At 56.0% G+C, this 27,662-nt stretch overlaps 1 protein-coding gene across 1 annotated transcript; it reads left to right on the plus strand.

Moving 5' to 3' along the window:
• The first annotated feature begins 3,732 nt into the window (after window positions 1–3,732).
• On the plus strand, window positions 3,733–27,662 carry PAK6 (p21 (RAC1) activated kinase 6). Its single transcript, XM_079913132.1, has 10 exons — window positions 3,733–4,444; window positions 5,234–5,347; window positions 16,614–16,822; window positions 17,691–18,326; window positions 23,846–24,343; window positions 24,467–24,600; window positions 24,967–25,093; window positions 25,194–25,319; window positions 25,801–25,935; window positions 27,391–27,662. The coding sequence occupies exons 3-10, from the start codon at window positions 16,619–16,621 to the stop codon at window positions 27,556–27,558; spliced, it is 2,028 nt and encodes a 675-aa protein (XP_079769258.1). The 5' UTR covers window positions 3,733–4,444; window positions 5,234–5,347; window positions 16,614–16,618; the 3' UTR covers window positions 27,559–27,662.

A 27,662-nucleotide genomic window follows, 5' to 3' on the forward strand; every position in this document is an offset into this window, starting at 1 on the left:
AACCCTGCCCTGGCCTTAGACTGGGGGCAGCTGCTGGAGGCTCAGAGCAGAGAGGAAAGGACGATGAAGGGCATCCATTCAGGAAGCTTCCCAGCGGTCAGTTCTGCCAGCAGAAATGCCAGCCAGAGAGCTGAATTGCCAGCAACAGACAGTTGGATGGAACTCTGGAGCCCATTAAGAGCAGGGGCTGCGAAGCGATCATAGTGAGAAGATATTAAAGGAATTCATCATGTCTCTAAAATGAGTGTCCTTAGCACAGAGGTAGCTCCTTCTGTTGCCACCCTCCCCAGCGTAGCTCATGCCCCCATGCACCCGGGAAGGGTGCCACAGCTTGCCCTGCCCCTGCTTTAGCTCCTTGAGGTGGGTGGACAGTGGCTTCTGCATCTGGGTGGCTCACCCCAGGTCACCAGATCCCTTTGGAACTATCAGGCAAGTTCAGCCGCCAGTGTCAGTTTTCATTTAGGGGAGACAGGCCTATATATTCTCATTGGCACAGGAAGCCTAGTACATATACACACTTGAGAAAAAGGCAGAAAGAGGCTGGAGGCTTCTGGGTGTGGTCATTTCCTTCTGCTGAAGTTCAGGGTGGCAGAGGGACACATCTGTCCGGCGGCCAGGCAGGAGAGTCCAGTGGACTTTCCCCGAACACCTAACTGGGCCCAGATGGTGCTGCCAGCTGGAGCTGGGGTTCTCTCTCCAGGATCTGGAGTGGATAGACCTGTTGCATTGATTTAATAGCAAGTTCTCCTGGAAGAACCCTGGGACTCTGCCCCCATGGCACACTAAACCGGCCTCCATTGCTCCCTGTGGCAGCTGTGTGCACGCATGGCGTGGGGGAGGGGAGTTTCCTCCTTGGTCCCTTCAGCAGCTGTGAGGGCCGAGGGCCAAGAACTCTCACCCTGTTTGGGGGTGCTGGTCCTTGGGGCCCCTGTACCCCAGTGCTCTAGACCTCATCATTCCACCACCTTCCCAAAGGAGAGGGGCACCCTCTCCCCCGCTATACACATCAAGAAGCTAAGGCTGAGACACGCTGGAAGTCTAGAAAGGCAGAAGGGCTCCAGTCCTGCAGGAACCCACGGTCTCTGCAGCTAGATTCTACCTCCTTCCTGCCTAAGGACCCCAAGGGCTTAGCAGCCTCAACTTTCTCAATTCACGCTCCCAGAACCTGAGAGGTTCGCACTGCCTCCCAGCCCCAGCAGCAGAGAGATGGATGGTCCCATGAGGGTGAGGGGCACTGGCCCAGGCCACCCCAAGAGCAGGAAGGGACAGGTGTGGGACAGCCCAAAAGAGAGGGGGAGGAAGGGATCTGCTCCAAAGAGTGCCTCTCTCCTAGGGCTGGGGGCTCAGGGTGAGTGGGCATCTACCCCCCTGGAGCCCAGGCCCCAAGGGGCTCCTCCAAGCAGGTAGCAAGCAGGTGTGCAGCCCCACTTCCCCAGCAGTGACTGCATGTGGGCCTGACGGCGCCTGGCCCATTCTGGGTCTGTGAAGGACAGATGGCTTGATTCAGGGACTTCAGGCAGGGTGCTGGCTCATGACTCAGTGAGAGGGTGGTGGAAACTGAGGCCCCCCTCTGCCCCTCATACCCAGGGCCATGTGGGCATCCTCATGCCCTCATCAGAAATGGAGGAGGGATATCCCCACCCCACCTCCCGACTTCTCTGTGTCACATGACATACCCGTCCTGGGTGGCAGGCAGAGTTGGCACAAAGAGGCAAATTACCAGCACCTCCCCCACCAGCTGCTCCCAGGGACCTGACCCCACACGGTCAAGTCATATCAGACAGTCCCTGGCACCGGGAACCTCTGAGCAGGACAGAGTTAAGAGAACGGACTGGGGACAGATACCCTTGGGTTGAAATTCCGGCTCCACCGCTCAAAAGCTATAAGACCCTGAGCTGATTCCTTAACCAGTCTGAGCCTCATCTGTTTCCTCATCTGTAAAATGAGAATAATAACAGTATAGTACTTTTGTCCCAGGGTGGTTGTAAAGACTTGAGTGATGACACGTGTAAATAGCTTAGCATGGGGCCTGGCCCACCTGAAGCATTCAGTAATCGGCAGGCATTATTATTACTATTATTAGAGAAGGGCAGTCATCCAGAGAAAGGACACTGAGGAAGCTTTTCAAGTCACAGAGCAGAAAGGTGCCAGGAAAGGATAATGTGTTTGTGTTTCTAAACCACAAGTTGATCTGTATCTTTCCTCTTTGGCCCTACCCCGGGTTCTCAGCCCTGGCTGTAGGTACTCAGATGTTACAACAGGCCCCAAGAGCCACAGGCTGAGAGCCAGGCAGTGCTTGCCCTGCCCATGTGCCCTCCCTGACAGCCTCCCAGACCAGGCTGGTTGACCAATGCCCCAGAGCTGGCAGAGCTCCGAGCGCCATTGCCCACAGTGAAATGCCACTTCTCAGTGCCCCTGTCCAGCACTCCTGCCCAATTTGTGCAAAGGCAGTGCGTGGACAACGCCCTTGACCAGAAGGCCTATGCCAGCTGCCAAGGCTCTTCAAAGGAGGGTGTGCCTGGTCCCTCTCCCTGCGCTTGGCACGGCAACCTGGGAACAGGCCAGAAGAAGGCATGTGGATGCTGGAGGAGAAGCTGTCTCTAGACTGTCCCTGCCACTTCCTGAACTGTTCTGCCCCCTCCTCCTGGGCAGGGCCGAGTTGGGTGTGGATCAGAAGAAGATGGAGATGGGGGTGGGGGGAGAGTCACACACAGAAATTAATCACTCAGGACCCATTCTGCACATCCCAGCCATTCCAATATGCAGACGGTCATCCAACCCTCTGCAGCCGACCCGCCGTAGACCCACCTGGAAGGGCAGAAATGTGGGGTTGTGATGCACCCAAGAGGCCCCCTACTCTAGTCTGGTATCCACTATGGGAACCTTTTCTCTAGCATATCTGACTGACAGTTATCTGCTTCTTGAATACGTTCAGGGATGGGGGATTCATTACCTCCTCAGTCAGTCTTATTTGGGAGTCCTGTCTCCCTCAAGGCACCAAATGCCATTGCAGCCCTCAAAGGTGAGAGGCCCCCAAGGTACCCTAGACTCTCTCCCTTTGGGGTAAGGAGGGGACTGGGTGTGTAGCCTTTTTGGGATACCCAAGCCTGAATTAAACCAAATTAAATACCAGTTCATTTCTGATAATATTCTAATGTTCACACTTTATTGTAGTGTAACAGTTCAAAAGTACTGCTTGGAGCCGTGGTTTTGGTATATAAGGTATTTGTATCGAAAGGAAATAATTCATGTGTGTCAGTAAAAAATAATTGAGGGTGTTGATTCTAGGTTCAATAAAGTAATGCATTTCATTCTAGCTTTGGTTCTTGGTTCATTTCAAATCCTCAGCAGCCAATTCCCATACCCACCCCCCAACCCAGCACAACCTCCTTCCCATAGCCAGCGCGTCTCCACCTGGCATCACCATGCCTTCCCCGGGAGGCTGAGGACATCAGGGCTTTGGATGCAGCCAGACAGGGTGCAGGCCTGTTTGGGGTAGTGAATTCCCACTGGCCACCTCAGCTCTGTTTGGTGGGAGCCTAGAGTAAACTGTGCATAAGCAATTGAGCCTATAATGCAAATTCTTTATCCATAAATTGCACTGATATGTCTAAAGAATCAGTGAATAAAAACAATACATGGCAATAGTGACCTCAGTACCTAAAGTTTGAGGTGACCAACAATGACAGAAATTCCTCCACTTCCTCCTTCGGGGCAGCCATCTGAGGTCTAGATATACTGAATTTCCATGCCAGACTCCCCTCAGCACTCGGGTGGACACAGCCCTCCCTGGGGACCTGGAAGTCTTCCCACTTCCTTGTTTGGGGAAGAGACAGATGGCCCCTGCCCTCCTCCACAACATATAAACACAGGAGAAACCACCCTCCAATCCAGAAGCAGGGCAAAGGGCAGCCCAGAGTGAGCCACTTGGGACAGCCATCCTAACCCTAGGCCAGGACACTGCTGGGGACAGCTAGGAGATGCTGACTCTGGAACCGTGCCTTATCCTCTGTTTGCGGGTGCAGGGCTCCTGGAAGCTTTCTTTTCCTAGAGGTCCCTTACAATCCTGAGGCCCGAGGGCTCTCAGTACTGATCAGGGTCTGACAAGGGAATTGGAATCTCTTTAAATCCCACTTTTCTGCCTGCACAAGGGGGCTAACCCAAGACAGCCGTAGGGCCTTGTCGCGCGATGGGACAGGACAGGCCAAGGTGGTAGGTTTCAGGATTCCAGCCGGGCTCTCCAGGGTGGGCGGGCGGGACGCGCCGCCCGAGTGTGCGTCGGCAGTGCAAATTAAGGAGCTAATTACACAGAGACGCTCGGCGGACAGTCCAGGTCAGGCCTCTAGGCCGCAGCCCAGGGTCCGAGGGGCCACGTGTACGTCACAGCGGGCGGCTGGGGCCAGCACCGGAAGGCAAAGGGCCGGCGGGAGCCGGAGCCGAGCGGGTAGGGGGAAAGGGTTGAGAAAGGGGGTGCCCCTCGGGCAGGGAGGCTCCTGGCCGCGGCCCCTGCGCCCCTCGGCGGCTTTTCCCGGGCTCTGCGTTCGCGGCGTCCTACCTGAGGCCACACCCCGAAATCAAACTCGCGGCAGGTGAAGCCGGCGCTGCACAAACATGTAAGCGCGGCCTCCCCGCCGTCGTTCCCGGCGCCTCCCGGCGGAGGGCGGGCCGGGCTCCCGCGGCCTCTCCCAGAGCTCCGGGCGCTTCCCGCTCGGCAGGTGGGTGCCCCGACCACCGGGGTGCTGCAAGCCCTGCCCGGTAGGGGCCGGGGCGGGGAACAGGCCTCCCCTCACGCGCGGCTCCCGGTTCTCGGGTGTTAATTCCCCGAAGTGCGGGGCCGCCGGCGCGGGCCGAGGGGAGTCGGCGGCGCCGGCAGCGGACCTCGCTCCGCGTGGGCGCCCGGCCCTCGCGCCCAGGCTGGCGGGGGGCTTCGTCCCAGAGGGCGCCTCACTCGGGCGGCCGAGGCGGGGCCGGTGGCCGCGCTGGGTCGGAGCTAGGAGAGCAGAGTGGCCGGACGCGCTGAGCCCGCTGTCCCCTCGTCCCCGTGCGCCCTGCGGGGAGCCCGCCGCCTCCGCTGCTCGCTCGCACCTGAGAAGGTGGCTCAGCCGGAGGCGGGCGGCCGGGGGTGGGGGGCGGGGGGGCGGGTTCCCAATGCTCTGGATTCCGGCCAGTCGCGAAATCCGCGGGGACACTTACTACATCGGCCACAATGAATTTCTGACCTGTTTCCACCCAGGCCTCGGAGGACCGGCCCGCGAAGGTCCCCAGTTCCCTCTCCTCGGTGCCTGAGAACTCTGCCCACTGAAGAGAGGAGTCCGGAGAAAGAGGAGGCAGGGAAGGCGGCCCGGAGGTGAGTAGCCCTGGGAGGGTGTCCAGGGGCCTCTCGGGACCTCCGTGAAGGACAGGCCGGGACAGTGGGCGGGCAGGTGGCCCTCCTGGGCTGCCCCGTTCTCGGTACTGTTAGGCAGTGGTCCCTACTAGGTGCCATTTCTCAGTGCTTAGTGGATGTGCCTGGTTACTTCACCCGCCTCGGCCCACTGGAGGCGCGCACGGCTTCAAATGCCCCGCCCTGGCTCCTGGCCTAGCCTCCGCCTGTCCTCCCGTCCGCTGCCGGTCAGGGGCGAGGCAGTGTCACCAAGGCCAGTGCACTAAATTCTTGTTCGGGAAAGAGGCTCCCAAACAGGAAGGGCAGAAGCAGGCCCAGCGTCCGTGCCGAGCAGACCAGGAGGCAGCCCCAGCCAGAGGTGCTGCTGGGCAGATCCCAGCCTGCCGTCAGCTCATTCCCCAGCTGCCCAACCTGCTAAAATCTCTCCAGCTTTGCCCACACCCAGTGAGTGGCATCCACCCCGGGAGGGAGATGCTGCTGGGAGCACCAAGGGCTAAGACATGAGGAGTTCCCAGGGTGTAGTCTGTGTTTTCTGTATCTTGCCCCATTCTGGTACGAGCTCTCCTCAGGCCATATATAGGACAGGGGTAGAGAACACATTTGGAACCAGAAAGAGCTGGGTTCGAATTCTGACATTTTGCCTTTGATTCCTTAAGCAAGTTTCTTTACTTCTCTCCCAACTTTAATGTCCTTATCTATAACATGGGGGTGATCATGCCTTCCTCATAGGGCAGTTGTGAGAAGTCACAGTGATAACTGATAAAGGAGAACAGCCCCAGCAGGAGGCTATCTGCCTAGCCTCCAGTTTTTGGAAAGGTTAAGCTCCCCGAGCCCTCCTCTCTGGGAGAACTTTGAGAATGGTCTGGCTGTGTGGCAAGAGATTGTGGAGGACATTAGAGCAAAGCAACGGGAATAAAGTAACGGCAGAGGGTCTGTGCAGGGTGGGTAGTAAGGTGGCCCCAGAGAAGGGGCCATTTCTGGAAGGGAATCCCACTTTGGAAGCAGAAACAGCAGCGTGCTCTGTACACATCACACAGCTTCATCTGTCCATAGGTGACCCTGGACACACTGTTACCACCTGTGCAGCCTGGGACAGAGAGAGAGACTCTGGCTTGAGGCTTCCAGTCCTATCTCTGCCCAGAGTAGTTGTGTGATCTGGGGCAGGTCATTTGACTTCTCTGGGTGCACTAGGCATGGTGCAAGAGCTTGGAGCTTGGATTTGATTCCCAGCTGCACACTCACCATATCAGACAATTACTTCTCTCTCAGCCTTAGTTTCTTCACCTGTAGAATTAAGCTCATAAGACCTACCTCGTAGAGTTGTGACCATTAAATGCAGTAATGAAAAGCGCCTACTACAGTGTCTGACACATGCGAGGCACTTTATACACGTGTATGTGTAGCTTCCCTTTCTCGGCTCCTCCTTCCTCTCCCCAGTCACTTGCCATTCTTAAAACGCACCCAGTAAAACAGGTTTGGCCCATGTCACTGCAGTATTGTGAACTTGGAGTGAGGAGGGGAACAATATAGTGATACAGAAGGTTAAGGGCTGTGAAAACATAATCTTTTTGTGACTAGGGGACTTAATCCTGTGACTTGGGGACTCTGGAGATTCTTTCTGGCTAGGCACTGAGGGCTCTGTGATGAGGTCTCGAGCCTCTGTATGTGGAAGCTGTTGAAAATCTGGGGTAGGCTTCCCTGGTGGCGCAGTGGTTGGGAGTCCACCTGCCGATGCAGGGTACGCGGGTTCGTGCCCCGGTCCGGGAAGATCCCACATGCCGTGGAACGGCTGGGCCCGTGAGCCATGGCCGCTGAGCCTGCGCGTCCAGAGCCTGTGCTCCACAATGGGAGAGGCCACAACAGTGAGAGGCCCGCGTACCGCAAAAAAAAAAGAAAAAAAAAAGAAAATCTGGGGTAGTGAAGAGGTGGCTGGCCTGCAGCTCTCCCAGTCTTCACTCCTCCCTTGGAGATTATGCCATGCCCAGGAAACCCCAGTGCTGCGGACTGGGGAAGCGGTTAGGATTCCAAGTACAGTGAACAGAGGTCAGAGGGCTGCTCTGGCTTGAGCCGCTGCCGGGCGGCGGCAGCACAGCACTTGCAGGCTGGAGCTGGGCCCAAAAGGCAGGCCTGAGTCAACATTGACCTTCCCTGGCTGGCCAGCCTAGCTCTTCGGCCTCTCACTCAGCTGGAGTGTTGACACAAGTGATTGAATGAGACTTATTATCATATTCATTTCAACAACAGCCCCATTATCTTTCCCCTGGGGATTCACTGGGACCTGTAGTGTGGGAATGACAACAAGGGTGGGGAGCCCGGACATTTTGGCGTGTTCTGTGCACAGTGCCCCCGGCCCTGCACACTCAGCTTCTCTCTGGGCCACTCGAGTGCGTCAGAAGGACCTCAGGGTACTGCTCTACATCCCGGGGATGCTCCACACTTCCACACAGCGGCCCTGGGAAGGTCTTAAATAGTGCCTGTGGGCAGTGGCAGTAAGGGCCACAGCCTGGGTCTAGGCCCCATCCACCCTACAGGGGACAACTGGGCAGAAGAGCAAATGAAATTCTCTTCAGGCCCTTCCCCTGGTATATTTCTAGGGGACAGGAAGAGTGCTGGGGTGCCACCTCTCATGTCACGTGAAGAGGGCAGATGGCAGGCCTGGACCCCTGGTGGAAGCTGAGGGAGGACAGAGCTCAGCCCCACATGAAGGATGAGCTGTGAGGGGACAGAGAGACAGAGGGCAGGGGCCTCCGAAAGGGGGAGGAGCCCCCCATCACTGAATTCATTGGAGCAAGGTGAGAAGGGCGTGGACCAGCTCCTGTCGGGAGTGCCACCGAGGGATTGAAAATTGGGCAGGGGCGAAGGGGAGGCCATACCCCATCAGTAAGTCCCACAGGTGGGTGGCGCAGGTCAGGATGGGGCCTGGCAACATCTATTTGGAAAAGCCGGCTAAACTGCACGAGAGCAAGGATTTTGTTTTGTTCACCATGGTCCCCAGAGCCTGGAGCAGAGCAGATGCACAGCAAATTAATTTATCAAATAAGTGAATGAATAATATAATTTCATATTTAAACTAACTCCAGAAACTAAAATTTGAGAAAGATCTTCCTGGCTGATGAGAATATTCCAATGAAAGACTGGCTTCTGTCCAGGATATTCTCAACCAGGGGCCTTCGAGGCACATTCCTTTTCACGGAAAGGTGTGGGATGTCAGTTCCCAAAGGGCGTTATGAAGAGGTTGGGCAGCAGACCTTGGGGTGGAAGGGCCCAGCTCTGGAGGTGGCAGGGTCCTCCATCAGCCCCTCTGTGACTGGATGGTGGCAGTAGTGGGGGTACCTTTGTAAGTGCTCTAGGACTCAGGGGCTTACCTCTATCTCGATGTCACAGAGCGTCTTGCGTGGGTCTGAGAATGACAGGCTGGGGTGGTGGAAGGTGACAGCTAACTGCAGCCTTGTTCACATCTGGATCAGACTAACAGGGGTCTTCCCCTTCTTTGCTGCTCCACTTGGGCCAATCACTTAATCTCTCTGAACAAGGGTTTTCTCATCTGCATAATGGGTACAGTCATAGGCCCACCTCCCCGGCTTGCAGCGAGGATTCTGTGCGTGAAATGCTCAGCCCAGAGCCTGGTGCTTATACTAGGCACTCCCTGAGTGACAATTACAAAAAATACCCAAAACAGCCCCTCCAACTAGGACAGATGCTGTTTCTTTCCTCACTGTACCTGGAGACACTGGCAGAAGTGAATAAGTCCATGCCCCTGTTGGCCCCGGAAACGCTGAGGCTTAGAAAGGAAGGGTGGGCCAGGATCACAAGCGGAACTCAGGAACGCCGCGCCCCAGGTCCATGCTGAGCCCGCACTCAGCCCTGACAAGCCGACGGTGCCTCCCTCAAGGGGGGCATAGGCATGCACCCCACTCTCACTCTCTGGCCCTCAGAGGGAGCAGGGCCCCAGGTGCAGCTGCCTTCTCTCTTCCCACTCGTCTGGAAATGGAGGGGAATCCCACCAGCCTCATCCTAACAGACAGTTTACATCCCAGAACTCACACAGCCGACCAAATCCTCCTCCCCTCAGAGTGGCTGCAAGCTCCTTCAGACTTGCTGTCTGGAAACCACCTTCCCAGCCTGTAGGGCGTTCTTGTGAATCCCTTCAGTGGGCTGAGTGTCCTTTCCTTGAAAGGAATTCGATGTGTGGGAACAGCCAAAACTCACTGGAAGCCGGATCTAGGCGGCAAGGCAACCTCGTTGGACACCAGCTCTTCTGGTGAAAAGCAGAGGCCACAGGTTAGGAAAACACTTGATGCTGGCCCAAGATGGGCCCCAAAATTGATTCCCAGGAGGACTTCTGAAAGTCCTGGAGCACATCTATAACAGGCGGTTTCACTTCCAAGGGTCTGCCTCAAATGGCAGTGCTCACTGGAAAGTCTGTGCTCTGGTTTGAGGTTTAAGTGCAGACTCATTTCTCCATGGTTCTGGTTGGGGAACCAACAGCTTGGTGGCCCTGGAGCCCCAGGCCCTGGCGGACGGAGGTCTCCTCCCCAAGAGGAAAAGCAGTTTGAGGGGGTGACCCACCCAGCACAGCTATCTGCTGTCCCTGTTGTAGACCCTGGACCAGCTGAGCCACAGTGCCTGGTCTGGGGGCCCTCACCACCCAGACCCCATGGTACGGTGGGACACTAGCACAGGCCTGCCGGTTGCCTGACTTGAGGCTGAGACCCTACTGAGGGGACGTGGACCTGTGCTGGAGAAAATACCCTCCTGCTGTTTCTGCGGCTCTTTCCATGTGTGCCAGGCCCTGACAGCACAGCTGCCAAGGCGAGCTCCTTAGAACACCCCACCACCACCACTGCAGGGCAAAAAAAAACAGACAGACAAGCCCTGGTTCCAAACAAAGTAAGGGTCAGACTGCAAGTCAAGACAGCGCCAGTCTCCCTTGGCCTCTGACTCACAGATCAGCCCAGGAAAGAACCTAGTAATCTTGATTGAGGGAGCTGGCCCGGGCCCATCCCCTTCTACACAGACTGCCCAGCCCCCTTCCTGTTCACAGAGACCCCTGGGAAGGAGATTAACAATAGCCCGAGTCCCTCTGAGTGGGCATGGTGGACGGAGCAGGGCTTTGGAACCAGATCTGGGTTTAAACACCAACTCGGTCATTTCCTGGTTCTGTGACCCTGGGTAAGTTATTCAGCCTCCCTGAGCCTCATCTGGATTTGTGGATAATAATAATAGCTCCTACCTCCCAGGCTTGTTGTGAGGATTAAATTAGTTGGTGCTTGGAAAGGGCCTAGCAGGTAGCATGTAGCTCAAGAAAAGTTACTTCCCTTTCTCTCTGGAGTCTCCTGCTCCTCTGACATGATAGTCCCACCCCTCAGTGACCCCAGGCCTGTGGCTCCCTGAACTCTCCCACCACCTCCACCCTCAGTTTTACTGGGTGTGACAGCATTTCCTCCAGAAGCCTCTGCCAGGAACTGACCTGCTCCCCATCTGCCAGGCTCTGGCTGGAGGAAGCAGCCTCAGCAGGAGCTGTGCCGCGGGGGGATGGGGGGGGAGGCTTCCTTCTAAAGCTGGTTGGGGCAGGGCTCTCCCCTCCCCTCCCCTCCCCTCCCCAGTGATGGGCATCCTTCTCTGGTCCAGTCATGGGCCAGCCTGCTGGCTGGAAGGTGATGTCCTCGGCCATTCTCAGAAGAGGAATGTTCAAAGCATTCCTCGGTCGTAAAGGTGCATCCCAGCCTGAGAAAGACTCCTCAGCACCTCCCCCCACTGCATTGAAGGGACTCGGGAAGCGGAGGTCCCCCTGAGCCAGAGCTGGCGCCCTGCCTCTGCCCATTTCTACTTCAGTGGCCATGGCCCACATCATTTCTGTCAGGCTAGGCAGAAGGAAAGGCAGGGACTGGCTCTCTGAAGGAACAGCATCCTCCTTCCTCCTCCAGAGTACCTTCTTTAGGGAAAGCTCTTTCACTAGGTGAGTGGAGTGTGGATGCAAAGAGGTGGTGCTTCTCGGATGGCAGTTTTAAAGGCGGGCATGGCCTGATTAGATTTAACCTCACGGCTGACTCAGCACCCCCTCTCCCTCAGCCCCGAGGTCCTTGGGCTTGTCAGAAGGCGGGAAACTGGGTGAAAGATGGAGACCTAGGAATGGCAAGTGAGGGCCCCTCTCTGGGCATTCGTGTGTATGTCCAGGACATGGAACTGGAGAGATGCAGGGGATGCTTGGGTCTCAGGTGATTGACACCCAGTGACCTGGCAACATCGGATACTTAAGCGGGTGAGTATCTCTTAGGAAACTCAGTGCTGGTGGATCACTCTTCTCTTTCTTTAAAAATATTTTGTTTTCTTTAGAAAGGCAGCCCATCATCTTTAAGGAAAGTTCAGAAGAGTAGAAAGATGGGGTAGGAGGAAGTCACCTGGAACCCCACCAGTCAGACACAACAACAATGAATATGTTGCTGTATTTCCTTCAAATATTCATTATATTCATACTGCATTTACAAATTAGTCTAGGTGAAATCTTTAGAAAGAATTTCCTACTCCTAACCTAGGCCTGCTTTGGACAAAGAAAACCTTGATAGTTTAATTTGTCCTCGGGACCCATGGGTGTGGATAGGTTTGGGCCCCAGCAGGTCAGGGGCTCCAGGAAAGCCCATCAAATTTGGGCTCACCACAGTCACTCACAGCAGACCTGGGGCAGGGGATGGCCAGACCAGGGGTTACCCTCTCTCCTGCCCCCCACCATCACTCCCACCGGCTTCATTATTTTTACCTTTCACATTTAGATCCAGTTAGTTTGGGGATAGGATATGAATTCATTTTTCCAGACTCCTTTTTTTTTTCATATGGATATCTAATTGCTTCACCTACATTTATGGAAAAGATCATCTGTTCCCTACCATACTGCAGTGTCACCTTGTCATAAATTAAGTGACCTTACGCGAGTGGGTCTATTTCTAGATTCTCTTCTGTTCCACTGGCCCCCTCATCAGTCTTTGTGCCAATTTCACACTGTATTAATTGTGGTTGCTTTATAATAAATCTTGATATCTAGTAGTGTAACCCTCCAACTTTGTTCTTCAAGATTGATTTGACTCTTCCTGATTCTTTATGTTTCTCTGTACATTTTGGAATCAGTTTGTCAATTTCTACCAAAAGAAGTATGCTGGGATTTTGATTGCCATAACTCTGTAGGTTAATTAGGGAATAATTGATATCTTTATAATATTGAGGCTTCCAATCTATGAACATTCTTTATCATCTTTAATGTTTGATATTTTTCAACGTAGAGACCTTGCGCATCTTTGATTCGATTTATTCCTAGGTATCTGATATTTTTCATGTAAAGTGGGAAAGGGTGTCTGAGGGGTTTTTCCCTAATAACACTTCTGACAGCAAATGAGAGGGTTTTTCTCCTCCTGAGATCATTTATCCAATTCTCTGACACCAACTGGGTGTTCAACAATTCAGTTTGATTCTGACACTAACTACCTGGATTAGCACAGACTCCTCAGGCTCAGCCCCACAAACTGCCCCCCACCTTGGACTCAGGTTCCAAGGCCCAGGTCCCCGTACCTCTGACCAGCTGGCTAATAATTGAGGTTCCCACGACCCCCTCCTCACATTTGATAATTTGCTAGGATGGCTGGTGGAAGTCAGGAAGGCACTCTACTATTACCAGTTCATTAAGATGCAACTTAGGAACACCCAAATGGAAGAGATGCATAACGCCTAGGGCAGGGTATGGGGGAAGGGTGCAGAGCTTCCATGCCCTCCCCAGACGCGTCGCCCTCTCAGGACCTTGAGGCGTGCACCAGCCCTGAATCCTCTCTCTGAGGGGTTTTTATGGAGGTTTCATTAAGTAGGCACAATTGATTAAATCATTGGTTATTGATGATTAACTCAATCTCCAGCCCCTCTTCCCTCCCCAGAGGTGGGAATGGGGAGGCTGAAAGTTCCAACACTCTTGTCACTCTGGGGATTCCAAGAGGTTTAAGAGCTCTGTGCCAGGAATAGGGGGCAGGGTGTGGGGTGTACAAAGACCAAACGTCTATTTCCCATTGTACCACAGCATCTTTTTTTAAATTTCATTTTCTATTTGTTTGTTGCTGGTATGCAAGAATACAATTTTTTTTTATATTGACCTTGAATTGGGGACTTCTAAAATTCACATTTAATCCCCAAAGTTTGTATGTAGATTTTTCTATGTACACAGTCATATTGTCCCAGGCAGTGTTGGCCTCACCATGGTTTTGGGCGAGTCCTGGCAGCCTCCCTTTAGGTGTGGATTTCCCGCTAGCTAAGTGGCTGGCTCTGATTTCTAAATCTCTACTCCCCCTCCCCCAAAGGCTGAGCTCAGTTCATTGCTTCTGTCAGCTCCGTACCTCCCCTGTAACCCCTGGATCCTAGGACTCTGCACTGTCCTTCTTTCTCCTCAGGCCCTTCCTGCTGCCTGTGGGAAGAACTTATTCTGGAATTGCTGTTAGGGTGGACTCAGGAGGGGCATCCCAGAGTCATGTAGACCATTTGCTAAAGATGCTTTGCAGGAACTTCCCTGGCAGTCCAATGGTTAAGATTCCATGCTTCCACTGCAGGGGGCGAGGGTTCCACTGATCCCTGGTCGGGGAACTAAGATCCCGCATGCTGCGGTACAGCCAAAAACAAAAAAACGAAAAAAAAACAAAAACAAAAAAGATGCTTTCCCCGTGCATTCCTGCAGCAAACGCTGGGCCTTTGGGTGCGGCCAGGGAGTTGGGGCCAGGGATGTTCTGGTGGGGAGAGAGGGAAGTATTAGCCACCTGTTTTGCAACTCTAGGCTGTGTCCCTACACCTCCAGAAGGGTTTACAGAGTGGGGAGGAGAGTGAAACCATCAGCTGAGCTAATCCAGAGATAGAGGGTCTGTCAGGACAGAATTGCAGAACTGAGACTCTTCTGTAGCCAAAGACAACAGGGAGGAGGTCAGGCTTTACCAAGCCATGAAGAGTCTATGTCGTGGAGCGGTGACGAGGGCCCCAGAACAAGAAATCAGGAATGACCACTGCCAGGTGACTCCGAGAGGACAGGAGTTGGGCATCACTCCCAGGCTTGGATCTGCTCACCTTCTGATGTCTGCAGGGACCTGAGCTGAGAGACAGGATGCACGGAGAGGTAACATAGCAAGAGAAACAGCCCCTTTTTCCTGGGAATTCGCTCACTTAACACTCCCTAAACTCTGTGCATTATTTTTTATTAACCCCATTCTATAGATGAAGACACTGAGGCTCAAATCATTAAGGTAGCTCGCTCAAAGTCTCCCCAAATTAGTGGAAGACTCCCTGCAACTCACCTGTAACTCAAACAGTTATATTTCATCCCAAAGTCCTTGGTCCTTGGGGCTCCTGCACATGTGGCTTTGCCTGGTGGGAATGTTTGGTAGATTTCCTGAACCTCAAGGTCCCCAAAAGTGGCTGCCATTCCAAGAGGTATGACATGGATTCAGATTGATTCATGCTTGGTGGATGCCTAGTGGAGAGACTTGGCTGTTTGAGCCTCCTGCCTTCCCGAGTGGCACCAGCTGCCTCCCAGATCTGTGACCTGCTCCAGAACCTGTGAATGTGACCAGGAAAATTCTCCCTCTGGAGCAGGAAAAAAGAGTGCCATGGCACAGATCTATCCAGTTCTGTAGATAGATGAGTGATCCAAGCATTCAATTCAAGAAACACACATGTCTTGTTGAAACAAACCTAGAAGTGACTTTTCCAGCTGACACAAGAGCCCACTGAGTGTCCTTAGCACCCATCGCCCCACACAAATGCACTGAGCTATTCTGAGCCACTTCAAATACAATAGCATTCTAGTGGGTACCCCCAACCCTGTCTTCCATGTGGTCCCAGCCCCGGGCTCCCTGAAGGTGAGGCCAGAGCAGCACTTTAAGAGTCACTTTGCCTCCTGGGTCTCCAGTCTCCCTCTCTCAGATCTGCATGCTGGTGTCACTCAGAGCTGTTGTTAGAGCTTAATAGGGCCTAAGGCAAACCCAAACCAGCAAGGCAAGGGATGGAGATTTGACTGCAGGTGATGTTTTGTACAATCAGAGTTCTGAGACCAGAGAGAAGGGGACCCAGAGGGAGGTGGGCTCTCTCTTCCTGGAGAGCTTTTCCCCTAAGATAGCTGCCCTCACCCACCCCAGCAGTGCCCTTAGTTCAGGGCCTTTCCAGAATTAGGGCCGAGCACCTGGGGACCATAAGGGCCCTTTTAGTTTGGTCCCTGATGGGGCACCATGTCTCTGAATCCTCAGCTTGACTTTTTATGAAGTTGTATGTCACATTAGCAGTTTTTGGTTTTGAACCATCCTGGGACAAACCCGAGTTGACTGTGTTATAAAAGAAAGAAACAAACAAAAAAAAACCCTTTAACGAAAAATTGGATTCAATTTGCTAATTGTGTTTAGGATTTTCATTTATGTTCAGAATTGAAATTGGCTCAAATTTTCCTTTCCTTTTACTATTTTTCTAAATTTATTTATTTTTGGCTGCGTTGGGTCTTCGTTGCTGCACGTGGGCTTTCTCTAGTTGCGGCAAGCGGGGGCTACTCTGTTGCAGTGCGCGGGCTTCTCATTGCAGCGGCTTCTCTTGTTGCAGAGCACGGGCTCTAGGTGCGCAGGCTTCAGTAGTTGTTGCTCGCGGACTCTAGAGCGCAGGCTCAGTAGCTGTGGCGCACGGGCTTAGTTGCTCCGCGGCATGTGGGATCTTCCCGGGCCAGGGATCGAACCCATGTCCCCTGCATTGGCAGGCAGATTCTTAACCACTGTGCCACCAGGGGGCTTCCTTGTACTATTCTTATCTGGTTTAAGAATCAAGATCATACTTCATAAAATGAGTTTGTCAGCTTTCCTCCCTCTTCCCCACCCCCCTTTTACTTCTTCGACGGTGGAATGTTATTTGTCATGGGCTTTGGATCTTATAAATACACACCCCCCCGGGTCTGCCTCCTCAGCAGGGGACTTAGCGCAGATGAGAAGACAGACACCTCTTTTCCTCCTTTGTAGTCTGTGTTGGCTTATTTATGGGGCTTTTGCTGCTTCTGGGACTGCTCTGCGGGGAGCTAGCCATTTCCCTGAGGGAGTAGGCCTGAGAGGTGGGCCGGTGCAGGGGGTTGAAGTGGGGGAGGGAGTCTGGGGCCCCAGTACCCACTGCGGCCACCTGTCCTTCCCGGGGCCAGGCTCCTGTGAAGCCCCCTCTGGAACTCAGTCTGACCCTCCCCATGCAGGCACCATGTTCCGCAAGAAAAAAAAGAAACGCCCTGAGATCTCGGCCCCACAGAATTTCCAGCACCGCGTCCACACCTCCTTCGACCCCAAAGAAGGCAAGTTCGTGGGCCTCCCCCCACAATGGCAGAACATCCTGGACACACTGCGGCGACCCAAGCCCGTGGTGGACCCTTCACGCATCACCCGGGTGCAGCTCCAGCCCATGAAGGTGAGGCGGGCATCAGGGATGGCGGTGGGGGAGGATTCAGACCATCCCCCTTCACAGAGGGCTGCTGGCAAGACCACACAGGCACCTGAAGAACCACCTGATTTATCAGCTATCAGTTAGCCAGGATGTCTTCATTCCCTGCTAATCAGCCTCTCGTTCTCTCCCTGGGTGACCCAGGGAGGAGGATCCTGGGGAGTCCCTCTCCACAGGGTGGTAGGGTTGCCAGATTTAGCAAATAAAAATACAGGATGCCCAATACAATGTGAGTTTCAGATAACAAATAATCTTTAAGTATGTCCCATGCAAAATTTGGACCTGCAGCCCCTGTGGGGCTGGGGGCTGTCACAGACCCAGGGGATTAAGTTGTGTGGGTCAGGAGGGGTTGATGCAAGAGCCTGATAGGGGTTGGGGTCAGGGCCCTGTCAGGGTTTGGAGGCCACAAAGCCATTATGTGTGGAGGAGAGCCCTGGACTGGTGCATGTCCCCTGGAAGGCCACACACAGACAGAGCTGGAGAACGGCAGCGGGCCCCAGGCAGGGCCTGCAGTCTCCCCAGCTCCCGAAGCTCAGCTGCCGGCACCATCAGGCACGCTGGATTGAACGCCATGGCTACTCACCTGTCTGCCCTGCTAGACTGTGGGCCGGTGAAAATGAGGCTTCTCCCTGTATCCGTCCGCCAGCACAGGCCTGGCCCACCGTGGGCCCTGGGTAGGGGCTGAAAAATTAAGAATAGACGGATGACACAGCAAGGGAGGTCCATGGTGCTCCTCCCCAAGGCCCCCCAGGGAGGCTCTCTGACCTGGTCCCCGCCCAGCGCCCCCTCCCTGCCATGACAGGAGGCTCACCACGCTCTTCCCCCTCCCCTGCAGACAGTGGTGCGGGGCAGCGCGGCGCCCATGGACGGCTACATCTCGGGGCTGCTCAACGATATCCAGAAGTTGTCAGTCATCAGCTCCAACACCCTGCGCGGCCGCAGCCCCACCAGCCGGCGGCGGGCACAGTCCCTGGGGCTGCTAGGGGATGAGCAGTGGGCCGCCAACTCGGACATGTACTTGCAGAGCCCCCAGTCTGAGCACAGGGACCCCCATGGCCTCTACCTCAGCTGCAACGGGGCCGCACCAGCAGGGCGCAGGCATGTGCCATGGCCCGAGCCTCAGAGCCCGCGGGTCCTGCCCAGTGGGCTGGCCACCAAGGCACAGTCCCTGGGCCCCACCGAGTTCCAGGGCGCCCCGCAGCGCTGCCTGCAGAGCTCCCCAACCGGCACCTCGGCCTCCACGGCTGCGGGCAGGCGGGGGCCCAAGACTGCCGGGCATGGCTCTGAGGAGGCCCGGCCACAGTCCTGCCTGGTGGGCTCGGCTGCAGGCAGGCCGGGGGGGGAGGGCAGCCCCAGCCCCAAGACCCCGGAGAGCAGCCTGAAGCGCAGGCTGTTCCGAAGCATGTTCCTGTCCGCTCCTGCCGCCGCCCCTCCAAGCAGCAGCAAGCCAGGCCCTCCACCACAGAGCAAGGTAGGTCAGGTCGCGGCCTCCGCCGGGGCCACTCTCGACAGGGCAGGGGGCCTGGCCCGGCAGCATCCACTGGGGACACAGGCCCTGCCCGGCCTTCCCCACCTACACGGTCGGACTGGGGAAAGCGTGAGGTAAACAGATCGTCAGCTGAGGATTCTACCCTGAACCAGCTGAGCCCTAGCGCTCCGAAGGCTTGGCACGTGTGAGTCAGATGTTGCAAGCCAGGTCATTTTCCGGGGGCCTCTGCGGGGCTGTGGTACGCCTTAGCTGACATTCCTGCCCTCTGGGGTGTATCTAGGCGGACCACACGGGGAGGCAGGCACCTCTGAAAAAGCAGCACCTTTAACCACAAGCCCAGACCCTCCCCTGCCCCCAGTGCCCAGCGACCCCACCCAGGCTCCAGCCTCGGGGGCCGGGGAGGGGGGACAGGGTCTCTCTGGCTCCCTTTTCTGATCTTTTTTCTGCCTGGGCCCCCAGCTTGTCCCAGTGCTCGCCTGAGGTCATACACAGCCTCTCTGTGCTGCTTCTCCCAGAGGTTTATGTTACCCCTTCTCTAGTGAGGATTCTTCCCTCCCTCCCTCCCTTCCTCCCTCCCTCCCTCCCTTCCTTCCTTCCTTCCCTTTTTCTAGTAGTTCTTGCTTTGTGTGACATTCCTGTAGTTATTTATTCTCATACTGTGTGTCATATGAAAAGCTAGAGGATTGAATTTGCCTGGGTCTGGGAGCAACAGGAGAGCTGACTTTCGGCGTGTGACAGCCTCAAATACACATATTTTTCTTGTAAAAAAGGAAACAGTGAAGGGAGCCCCAATGGTGACATCTTTGGGCAGGCCGAGAATTTTTGCTTCTTACGTGCCCTGTGACATCCTGTCCGTGGTGACAGTGACATCCTTTCCCATTTGGCAGATGAGAAGACTGACTCAGAGAGCGTGGGACAACCCCCTGGTGTCGCGAACGAGTCAGCCGAAGGTGGGAGGGAAGGCTTTTCCGTGAAGGCATCTTTTAGCTCCTCCCTGAGGGTCAGGCAGAAATGAGCTTAGGCTGCAGCACAAGGGTTGTTACGTCTCACCTAAGAAACCACCACTGACAACGGCATGAGTAATGGAGTCCCCCCTCCCGGGATGGCGTCAGTGTGTCCAGCCCAATCGTGGAGGGGTGGTGGGGAGTTGAGGGGTGGCCTGGACCCTCAACCCCATATAGGTCACTGCCAGCCCAAGGCACCCAGGGAAGGTTCTGGGCTTTGTGCCCTCCAGTCCCCACTGGGACAAAGGACGGTAGGCTGGGATCCCCTGCGGGGCGGGGGCTTCAGGGAGGAGCAGATGAGCCGAGGGGTCTCTGGAAGGCTGTACCCCTGGGGAGACATTCCCCAGAAAACTAAGGTGGGAGCAGGACAGTGCACCCTGCCAGGAAGTGCACTTCGAGAGTCCTGCTGGGGTGGGGGGGTGGTTTCAGGGATTTGGAGAAAGGGGGTGTCAAAACTGGTATGCATGGTCCTGGGCTCCTGCCAGCACCCCACAGCAGGGGGCAGGCCAACCGCCCCCATCCCCGCACAGCCACAAAGCACCTACTGTGGGCCACTGCTGCGGGCTGTACGAGGTCTCCCCTGCCCCTGAGGAAGCAGGTGGTGCTCATCCGGGGCTCAGAAACACCACAGTTCCAAATCCAGGGGAGTGGTTTCCTTCTTGGCCCCCTGGGCACACCTTTCTAGATGGATGTTCTCAAGCCAGGCCTCCAAAAGGCGGGGCCGAGACCGCCCCACAACCGCTCTGGGCCAGGGCTTCTCAACCCTGTACTATTGACGTTTGAATCAGATAATCCTTTGTTGCAGGGGCTCTTCTGGGTGTTGAAGGATATTTAGAAGCATCTCTGGCCTCTATGCACTAGATGCTAGTAGCACCCCTCAGAGGGGACAACCCCAGATCCCTCCAGACATTGCCAAATGTTCCTTGAGGGAAAAAAAAATCACCCCCAGTTGAGAACCACTGCTCTCAGCAAATTACCATATGGTTGGGAAGCATTCAGTTTCCTCCTCCTCGCCCAAGGCCTGGGCCCTGGGAACCCAGACCAAGCCAGCAGCCAGCCCTCCGCACTCAGCACATCCCAGAGGTTGGCCCTGGACACTCACAGCAACTCGTAAAGCAGCAGTCCATGCACTAGTGCCCTGGGAGGGCAGGCCACCAATAGCCACAGCGTGCCAGGTGTGGCTGCAGGAGGGTCTGTGACCCTAGAGCTCTTGTACTCAGCCCCAGGCAGCTTGGCCTGCACTCACTCGCTTTGGCTAAAGAGCAACAGGAGACCTCAAGTGGGGACAGAGAGGCCAAAGAGGTAAGACAGTTAGGAGCTTGGGAGATTTAGAAGTGGTCCCACCTAGCGGCAGAAAGGCCTCGTCAGAAAGACCTCAACAATCAGCAAACCTTGGTTGAGCACCTACTGTGTACCATGTACTCGGTTACATGCCAAGGACCCCCAATAGGACCACTGCATAGGGATCAGAGGTTAAGCTGACCAGGGCTGAAGTCTGGCCTTGTCCCTTACGGCTTAGTGACTCTAGGCAAGTTACTTAACCTCTCTGAGCCTGTTTCCTCATCTACCAATTTAGATAATAATATTACCCATGGGCTAATAAAACAGTCCACAGGGCTATGAGAATTAAATGAGATAATGCATTTAAGGCCCTTGTCAAAGTGGTAAGCCCTCAATAAAATGGCTCCAGTATTTCTTAAATATTATGAAATGGCCTCTGCCTGGGCGGCACTAACAGAGCAGCCCCCTGAGCCCACAGCTGGAGAGCCTGGCCCTGTCTTCTTAGCCTGGGAAGGGAACATGAGGCATCATTGTAACTCCATGTACAACTCTTCTTTCTAGTGGCTTCCTGCGCAAGAAGAGGCCTCAGTCACACAAGTAACTCCAGAATTAATCCAGAGCCCCTAACAATTGATTCCACCTTTTGTCCCCCTTTCCCTTTCTTGGAGCGGTTTAACACGTTTCATCTGGTCCTTTCTTGTGGTTACGTTAAGTAAAATCTCCTTCCTTGTGGAGACAGGCAGCAAGGGCCACAAAGGGACACTTGGGACCAGACCCTGCTGAGGTGAAGACCAATCCTGGCCCGACCACCCCCGTGTCCTATGTCCCATGTCCCAGGCCACGTCAGAGCTGGCCGCCTCCCCCAGATCCGTCTGCTGCTTCCATCCACCTGCTGCCTCCTCGGCCCCTGAGCTCAGCCAGCACCTGCGGCAGGGTCTCCACAGGGGCCTCGACAGCAGGGGGGGAAGCGAACCCACCTCCTCAGCCCCTCTGCCTGACTTGTCCCCACCCTCCCGTGTCCACTCATCCTCAGAGCAGAGAGCTCATGCGGGAGGCCGGGAGGCCAGAAGGAGAGGGAAACGGTTTTACCGCCTTCCTTAGAAATCCAGAGTGGAGAGAGGTCAGGGGCCGTGAGAGCAATCTCAGGAGCAGCTTTAGGAGCTTTTCGGATCCCCAATCTCTGCCCAGCCCCACACAGATGCTCAGAGAGCACATTTTCTGTGTTAGGTCCGTGCCTCACAGGCCAGCGGGCAGCCTTTTCACAGAGCCTTGGAGGCTGCTACCGGGTGACATCTCATGGTCCTTCTGCTCCTGGTTGTGGCCTCACAGCCTTTGTGGTGGCCGTGCTCCCTCCACCCCGAGTCCCAGCCCTCCCACAGGCTCCCCAAGGCCATGGAATTGCAGAGCTGCTCAAATTGTGGGCCAAGGTTCCTCTCACATCCAAAGCCACGGGCCTTGTTAAACTGCGGAGTCCCTGCTCTAGGGACCTGCTGAAGCCGTTACCAAGGCCAGGGAATCTGCATTTTATCCAGCTCCCCAGATCACCATGCCTTCACAGAGGAGACTGGGGCTCAGAGAGGGGGAATGGCCTAAGATTCATCCCAAGTCAGAGCGGGGCAGGACTGGAACCCAGGTCCTGACCCCCCAGTCTGGAGTTCCCACTGCTCCGCCACAACAGAGTAGGGAAAGCGGGGTGAGGTCGGGGGCTGGTGCTGGCGGGGACAATCCATTTACTGCACACATGTGCTTGCCGGGCGGGGGTGGAGTAGTCACGGCAGTCCCGGGAGGTTTACCTGGCTCCTTCACCTCGAGGGCTGAGCACGAGTCAGGCACGGCCTGGCAGAGGCTGGAGCACACTCAGTGCGCCTGCGGGGCTGGGGGTGGCAGAGCCCCACAGCATGGCTGTCGCCAGAAGAGGCACCGTGCACATGCCTGATACAAGGCAAGGCCAGGGACTGGGATGAGAGCCCTGAAGTCTAGGTGGGAGGGGTGCTGAAGAGGTTGTAAAGGCCCTGGCTGAGCCTGGTAGCGCCCAAGGCCCAGATTCAAGCAGCCCAGCCCAAGCTGAGTGCTTGAGTAGATTCCCTGGAAGCTGATTCAGTTTTGAGGATGAAGACCAGCACCCTCTGGGCACCTAGACAACCGCCTATGAGATGGGCTCTGAGATGTTCCGGGAAGGCCCCTCTGCAGCTCCTCAGGTGTCCCCCGTTAGGTCGCATATGGCCGTCTCCAGGTGGCCCTTTTAAGCATACACAATCCCTGGGAAGGGTCCTGCTGCACTTCGCCAGCTCCTTGGGGACACCCAGGGATGGGACCCTTTCCTGCTGGGGCTGCCCAGAAGGCTGGGCCTGAGCAAGACTCACTGGGGGCCCAGCCTGCTGCTCGATTCCATTTCCCTCCCTCCCTCCCTGCCAGAGACCAGAAAGATAGGCCCCCTGTCTTCTCTTCCTTCTTGGGGGGTCATCAGCCAGGAGTTCCATGTGGCTAGTGGAGGAGCTCCTCTGGGGAGCCCTGAGGAAACCCCCTCACCCTTGGCCCCAAGGCTTGGGTTTGGCTGGACCTACCCTCCTGATTCCAGATCTCTGTAGCACCAGATCCCCAGCCCAGGAGACACCTGAGGACCCCCCAAGATGGTAACATGGCTCTGTGGTCCTCTGTTGGGGACTTAATCTCACCGCACAGACACGCAGACTCCCCGTTGTCAGGAACAATCGGGACTATTAGACGGCAGCCGTGTGTCCTGGGAGTCAGTCACAGCTGCCTCGCTGCAGCCCCTGCCCCTACGCCCAGGGCCTCTTCTGCCCGCATGGGCCCTTGGGTAGGGTAGCCACGGTCGTGAACGCCTCTGACCCAGATTGCCTCCTGGTGGCCTCCCTGGGGTCTGGCTGTCAGTCACCCAAGGAAGAAATACCGGCCCAGGACACCCCAGGGACTCGGCTTTGTCTTCGCAGGAAGGACAGTGTGGATATAAAGAGCTGTTGTTTTGTCTGCTCACCTGGGAACACTGGGGGTTGACTTCTCAAGCAGGACTATGGTTTGGCTTCAGCTCCATTTGAAAATCTTTGCTTGCGGCACCTCCCACATTAGTGCCCATCCCGGCTCTGCCCAACCCTGCCAGTGTCCAGAGGTCACGGCAGCCACCCCCTGCCTCTGGGAAGGGTACTCCAAATGCTCCCACAGCCAAACCCCTTTCTGTTTCTTCCTTTCTCCTTGCAGCCCAACGCCTCTTTCAGACCGCTGCAGAAAGACCTCCCCCCAAGCCTGGTGGCCAAGGCCCAGTCCTTGCCCTCAGACCAGCCCGTGGGGACCTTCAGCCCTCTGGCCACCTCGGATACCAGCAGCCCCCAGAAGTCCCTCCGCACAGCCCCAGCTGCCGGCCCCCCTCCAGGACGGTCTTCCCCGGCGGGCTCCCCCCGCACCTGGCATGCCCAGATCAGCACCAGCAACCTTCACCTGCCCCAGGACCCCGCAGTGGCCAAGGGTGCCCTGGCTGGTGAGGAAACGGGCGTTGTGACACACGAGCAGTTCAAGGCTGCACTCAGGATGGTGGTGGACCAGGGTGACCCCCGGCTACTGCTGGACAGCTACACGAAGATTGGCGAGGGCTCCACGGGCATCGTCTGCCTGGCCCGGGAGAAGCACTCGGGCCGCCAGGTGGCCGTCAAGATGATGGACCTCAGGAAGCAGCAGCGCAGGGAGCTGCTCTTTAATGAGGTGGGAGGAGAGGGCGTGGCGGGGCATTTGGGACGGGCAGTGATGGTGGAGGCAGGCTGGACGTCTGCAAGCAGGGGCAGTGGGGAGGGTGCCCGGCACTCAGGCGTCCCCTCCTGCCCCCAGGTGGTGATCATGCGGGACTACCAGCACCTCAACGTGGTGGAGATGTACAAGAGCTACCTGGTGGGCGAGGAGCTGTGGGTGCTTATGGAGTTCCTGCAGGGCGGGGCCCTCACGGACATCATCTCCCAAGTCAGGTGGGCAGCTGGGAGGGCTGGGACCCAGCGCTGGCTGCTCCCGCCACTGCCCTGGCAGGGATGTTAGGCAGCCTCAGGCCCGGATGATTGGGGTGCCCGGCACGTGGTCCCGAGCCACCCTGCCCACCCCTATCTGTTCGGGTTAACAGACCCAGGGGTCTCAGGGCAGTGGGGAAGACACGAGGGCTCCAGCCTAGGCCCAGGCCCGTTTCCACCAGGGCTCTGGCCTGACTGGGCTCCCACACACATCGTCCAGGAGCTGTGGGGCCCCGTACCAGGGGCACCTACTCTGCCCAGCCCGTCTTCCCTGCAGCCCCGCCAAAGCTAACATGCTCTTCTGCTGATGGCTCTGCCTTCCCCGTCCAGGCTGAATGAGGAGCAGATTGCCACCGTGTGCGAGGCCGTGCTGCAGGCCCTGGCTTACCTGCACGCCCAGGGTGTCATCCACCGGGACATCAAGAGCGACTCCATACTGCTGACCCTCGATGGCAGGGTAGGGCCCTTCCCACCCTGGCGCACCCACGACCCCACTTCACGGCTCCTCCTCCCTAGTTCACCATCACTCCCCTTTCTCCCTCTCACCCCAACCCCAGGTGAAACTCTCGGACTTCGGATTCTGTGCACAGATCAGCAAAGATGTCCCTAAGAGGAAGTCCCTGGTGGGAACCCCCTACTGGATGGCTCCCGAAGTGATCTGCAGGTGTCTGTATGCGACTGAGGTAACGGCTCCCTCCACCACCCAGCCCTCCCAGAAGAGGCTTGGGGACACATAGCTCTTCTACTTGTGGTCTTCTCCAGAGCCCCCCACCCCGAATAGCCCCGGTTGTCGGGTTCCCACTTAGTCAATACCCTACCCCAACGTCCACTGCCCCCTTCCCACTCTTGGTTGGATCTTCTCTGGCCTGTGACTTTGCTGCCACAAACTGGTCCCCAGAATGCTCTCCCCCAAGCGCAAGGGCAGGTTGGGGTATGGCCGGGCTTCCCCATGTGTGGTGGCCTTTCTAAGAGAGTGGCTGACAGCTGTGTCCCTGCAGTCAGTGGTCACTCACGCAGGTGGTAACTGACCACAGGGAAGGTGACCAGGAAGGGGGCCGACTCACCAAGGAAACCTGGGACCAGCTGCTCCCCTCCCCCTGCAGCATGTTGCTACCAAGGGGCCAGACTCTGGCCAGTGGAGTCAGGGACATTCTCCTCCTGCAGGTGGATATCTGGTCTCTGGGCATCATGGTGATTGAGATGGTAGATGGAGAGCCACCCTACTTCAGTGACTCCCCAGTGCAAGCCATGAAGAGGCTCCGGGACAGCCCCCCACCCAAGCTGAAGAACTCTCACAAGGTCAGTCGGTACACAGGGTGTGACCCTGCAGGCCCCATTCTTCCTGAGGCTTCAGGGATCAGAGTCCGGGCTGTGAGGCCCAGCCTCTCCCTCCCACAGAAACCAGGGGGCCCGGGCTCCCAGAAGAGGCTCGTCTTTCTCCACACAAATCCCGCACCTTGGTGTGGAGCCTAGTCACAAACTCCCGTGGTCACTCCAACAAGTTTCCACCTGCAGACAACTGACAGGAGCCTGAAAGAAGGGAAAGCAAGGCCAGCGGGAGTCCCTGATGCCCTGGGAAAGAATCTAGAGAAGTTAACTGAGCAGTAACGCCTCTACCCCATCTGTCAGGGGAGGCATGCCAAGGCATACAGTGTTCCCAGTCTCCATCACAGAGAATTGGCTTGCCCTCCATCAATGTACATCCTAACCACATCTGAGCCAGCTTTTCCCTTAAAACGTGTGTGTGTGTGTGTGTGTGTGTGTGTCTGTGTGTGTGTGTCTGTGTGTGTGTGTCTGTGTGTGTGTGTGTGGTGTAACGCTTTTCTGGCAAATCCACCCAAACCCACAGTCCTTACTTGTGGGCACCCCCTGCTGGTAGCCAGCTCAGCACAGGGCTGCAGAGTGGCACTGCCATCTGGTGGCCAGAGTGAGAAATGTCCCAGAGGGTTGAAGCTCAGTCTCTAAATACAAAATAGTTCCGTAGCCCTGCTGGATGCGAGGAGAGACAGGAAACACTTTCTGAGACAGCTGGTCCTTGGAACCCGCACTCCTGACCCCCTAGACTAGCAGATATTTCTAACTGGCTAATTCCCCAGAGGATGCAGCCTTCCATTACAGCCTAAGACAGCCTTATCCCAAAATATTGACTCAAAATGAACCAGGGTAAGCCCTTGACTTAGACTCTAAGGCTTAGAGAAATAAAGGAATCTTCCTTTTTCAGGTCCCACTTTGTTCTTTTCTATTTTTCAAAACACTCCTTCCTCGCTGACCTCTTTTTTTTATCTTCACTAAAGACCTATGTAGCAGACAGGGAAAGCACATTTTATCATTAGCCCATTTTACAGATGACAAAACTGAGCTCTAGAGAAATGTACAACTTGCTGGAGATTAGGGATAGACCCAGGACTGGATCACTGGGTACCAATCCCGTGCCCCTTTCCACAGAGCCTGAACACTGAGCGCCCTGAGAAGCAGCGTGGTGCCTGGGCTGTATTTGGAGCCCAGCTCCCCAGCTCTCCTGGTATCCTAATTCCATTGCTCACCAGCACCCACTATAGGTGAACTGGCCACCTTTCCCGGACTGATGCTGACTTTCTTTACCTACCTGATAGTCCAGAAAGTACTGAGCCTGGGAGGAACCAGGAAGTAAGAAGCGAGAATTTAAGACTTTCAAATGACAGTGGGGCCAGGCAGATTGGGTCACCCCAAAGTGGCTGCAAACCGTGGCTTCCTCTCACTGCCCTGCCTCCACAGGTCTCCCCAGTGCTGCGAGACTTCCTGGAACAGATGCTGGTGCGAGACCCCCAGGAGAGAGCCACGGCCCAGGAACTCCTGGACCACCCCTTCCTGCTGCAGACGGGGCTGCCCGAGTGCCTGGTGCCCTTGATCCAGCTCTACCGCAAGCAGACCTCCGCCTGCTGAGCCCAGCCCCAGAGTGCGCCTGCCACCTGTGCCCACAGGCAGGGGACACTGGGCCACCAACTTGCCAACAGGGCCTGGCTGCCTGCCTCATTCTCTCAGTATTC

The sequence above is a fragment of the Stenella coeruleoalba genome, assembly GCF_951394435.1.
Source record: "Stenella coeruleoalba genome assembly, chromosome: 2".
NCBI lineage: Eukaryota > Metazoa > Chordata > Mammalia > Artiodactyla > Delphinidae > Stenella > Stenella coeruleoalba.

Coding starts and splice junctions, on each gene's coding strand:
- PAK6 (XM_079913132.1), top strand. CDS start 16,619: ATGTTCCGCAAGAAAAAAAAGAAACGCCCTGAGATCTCGGCCCCACAG. Junction 16,823..17,690: donor TGCAGCTCCAGCCCATGAAG/GTGAGGCGGGCA, acceptor CCTCCCCTGCAG/ACAGTGGTGCGGGGCAGCGC. Junction 24,601..24,966: donor GACATCATCTCCCAAGTCAG/GTGGGCAGCTGG, acceptor TTCCCCGTCCAG/GCTGAATGAGGAGCAGATTG.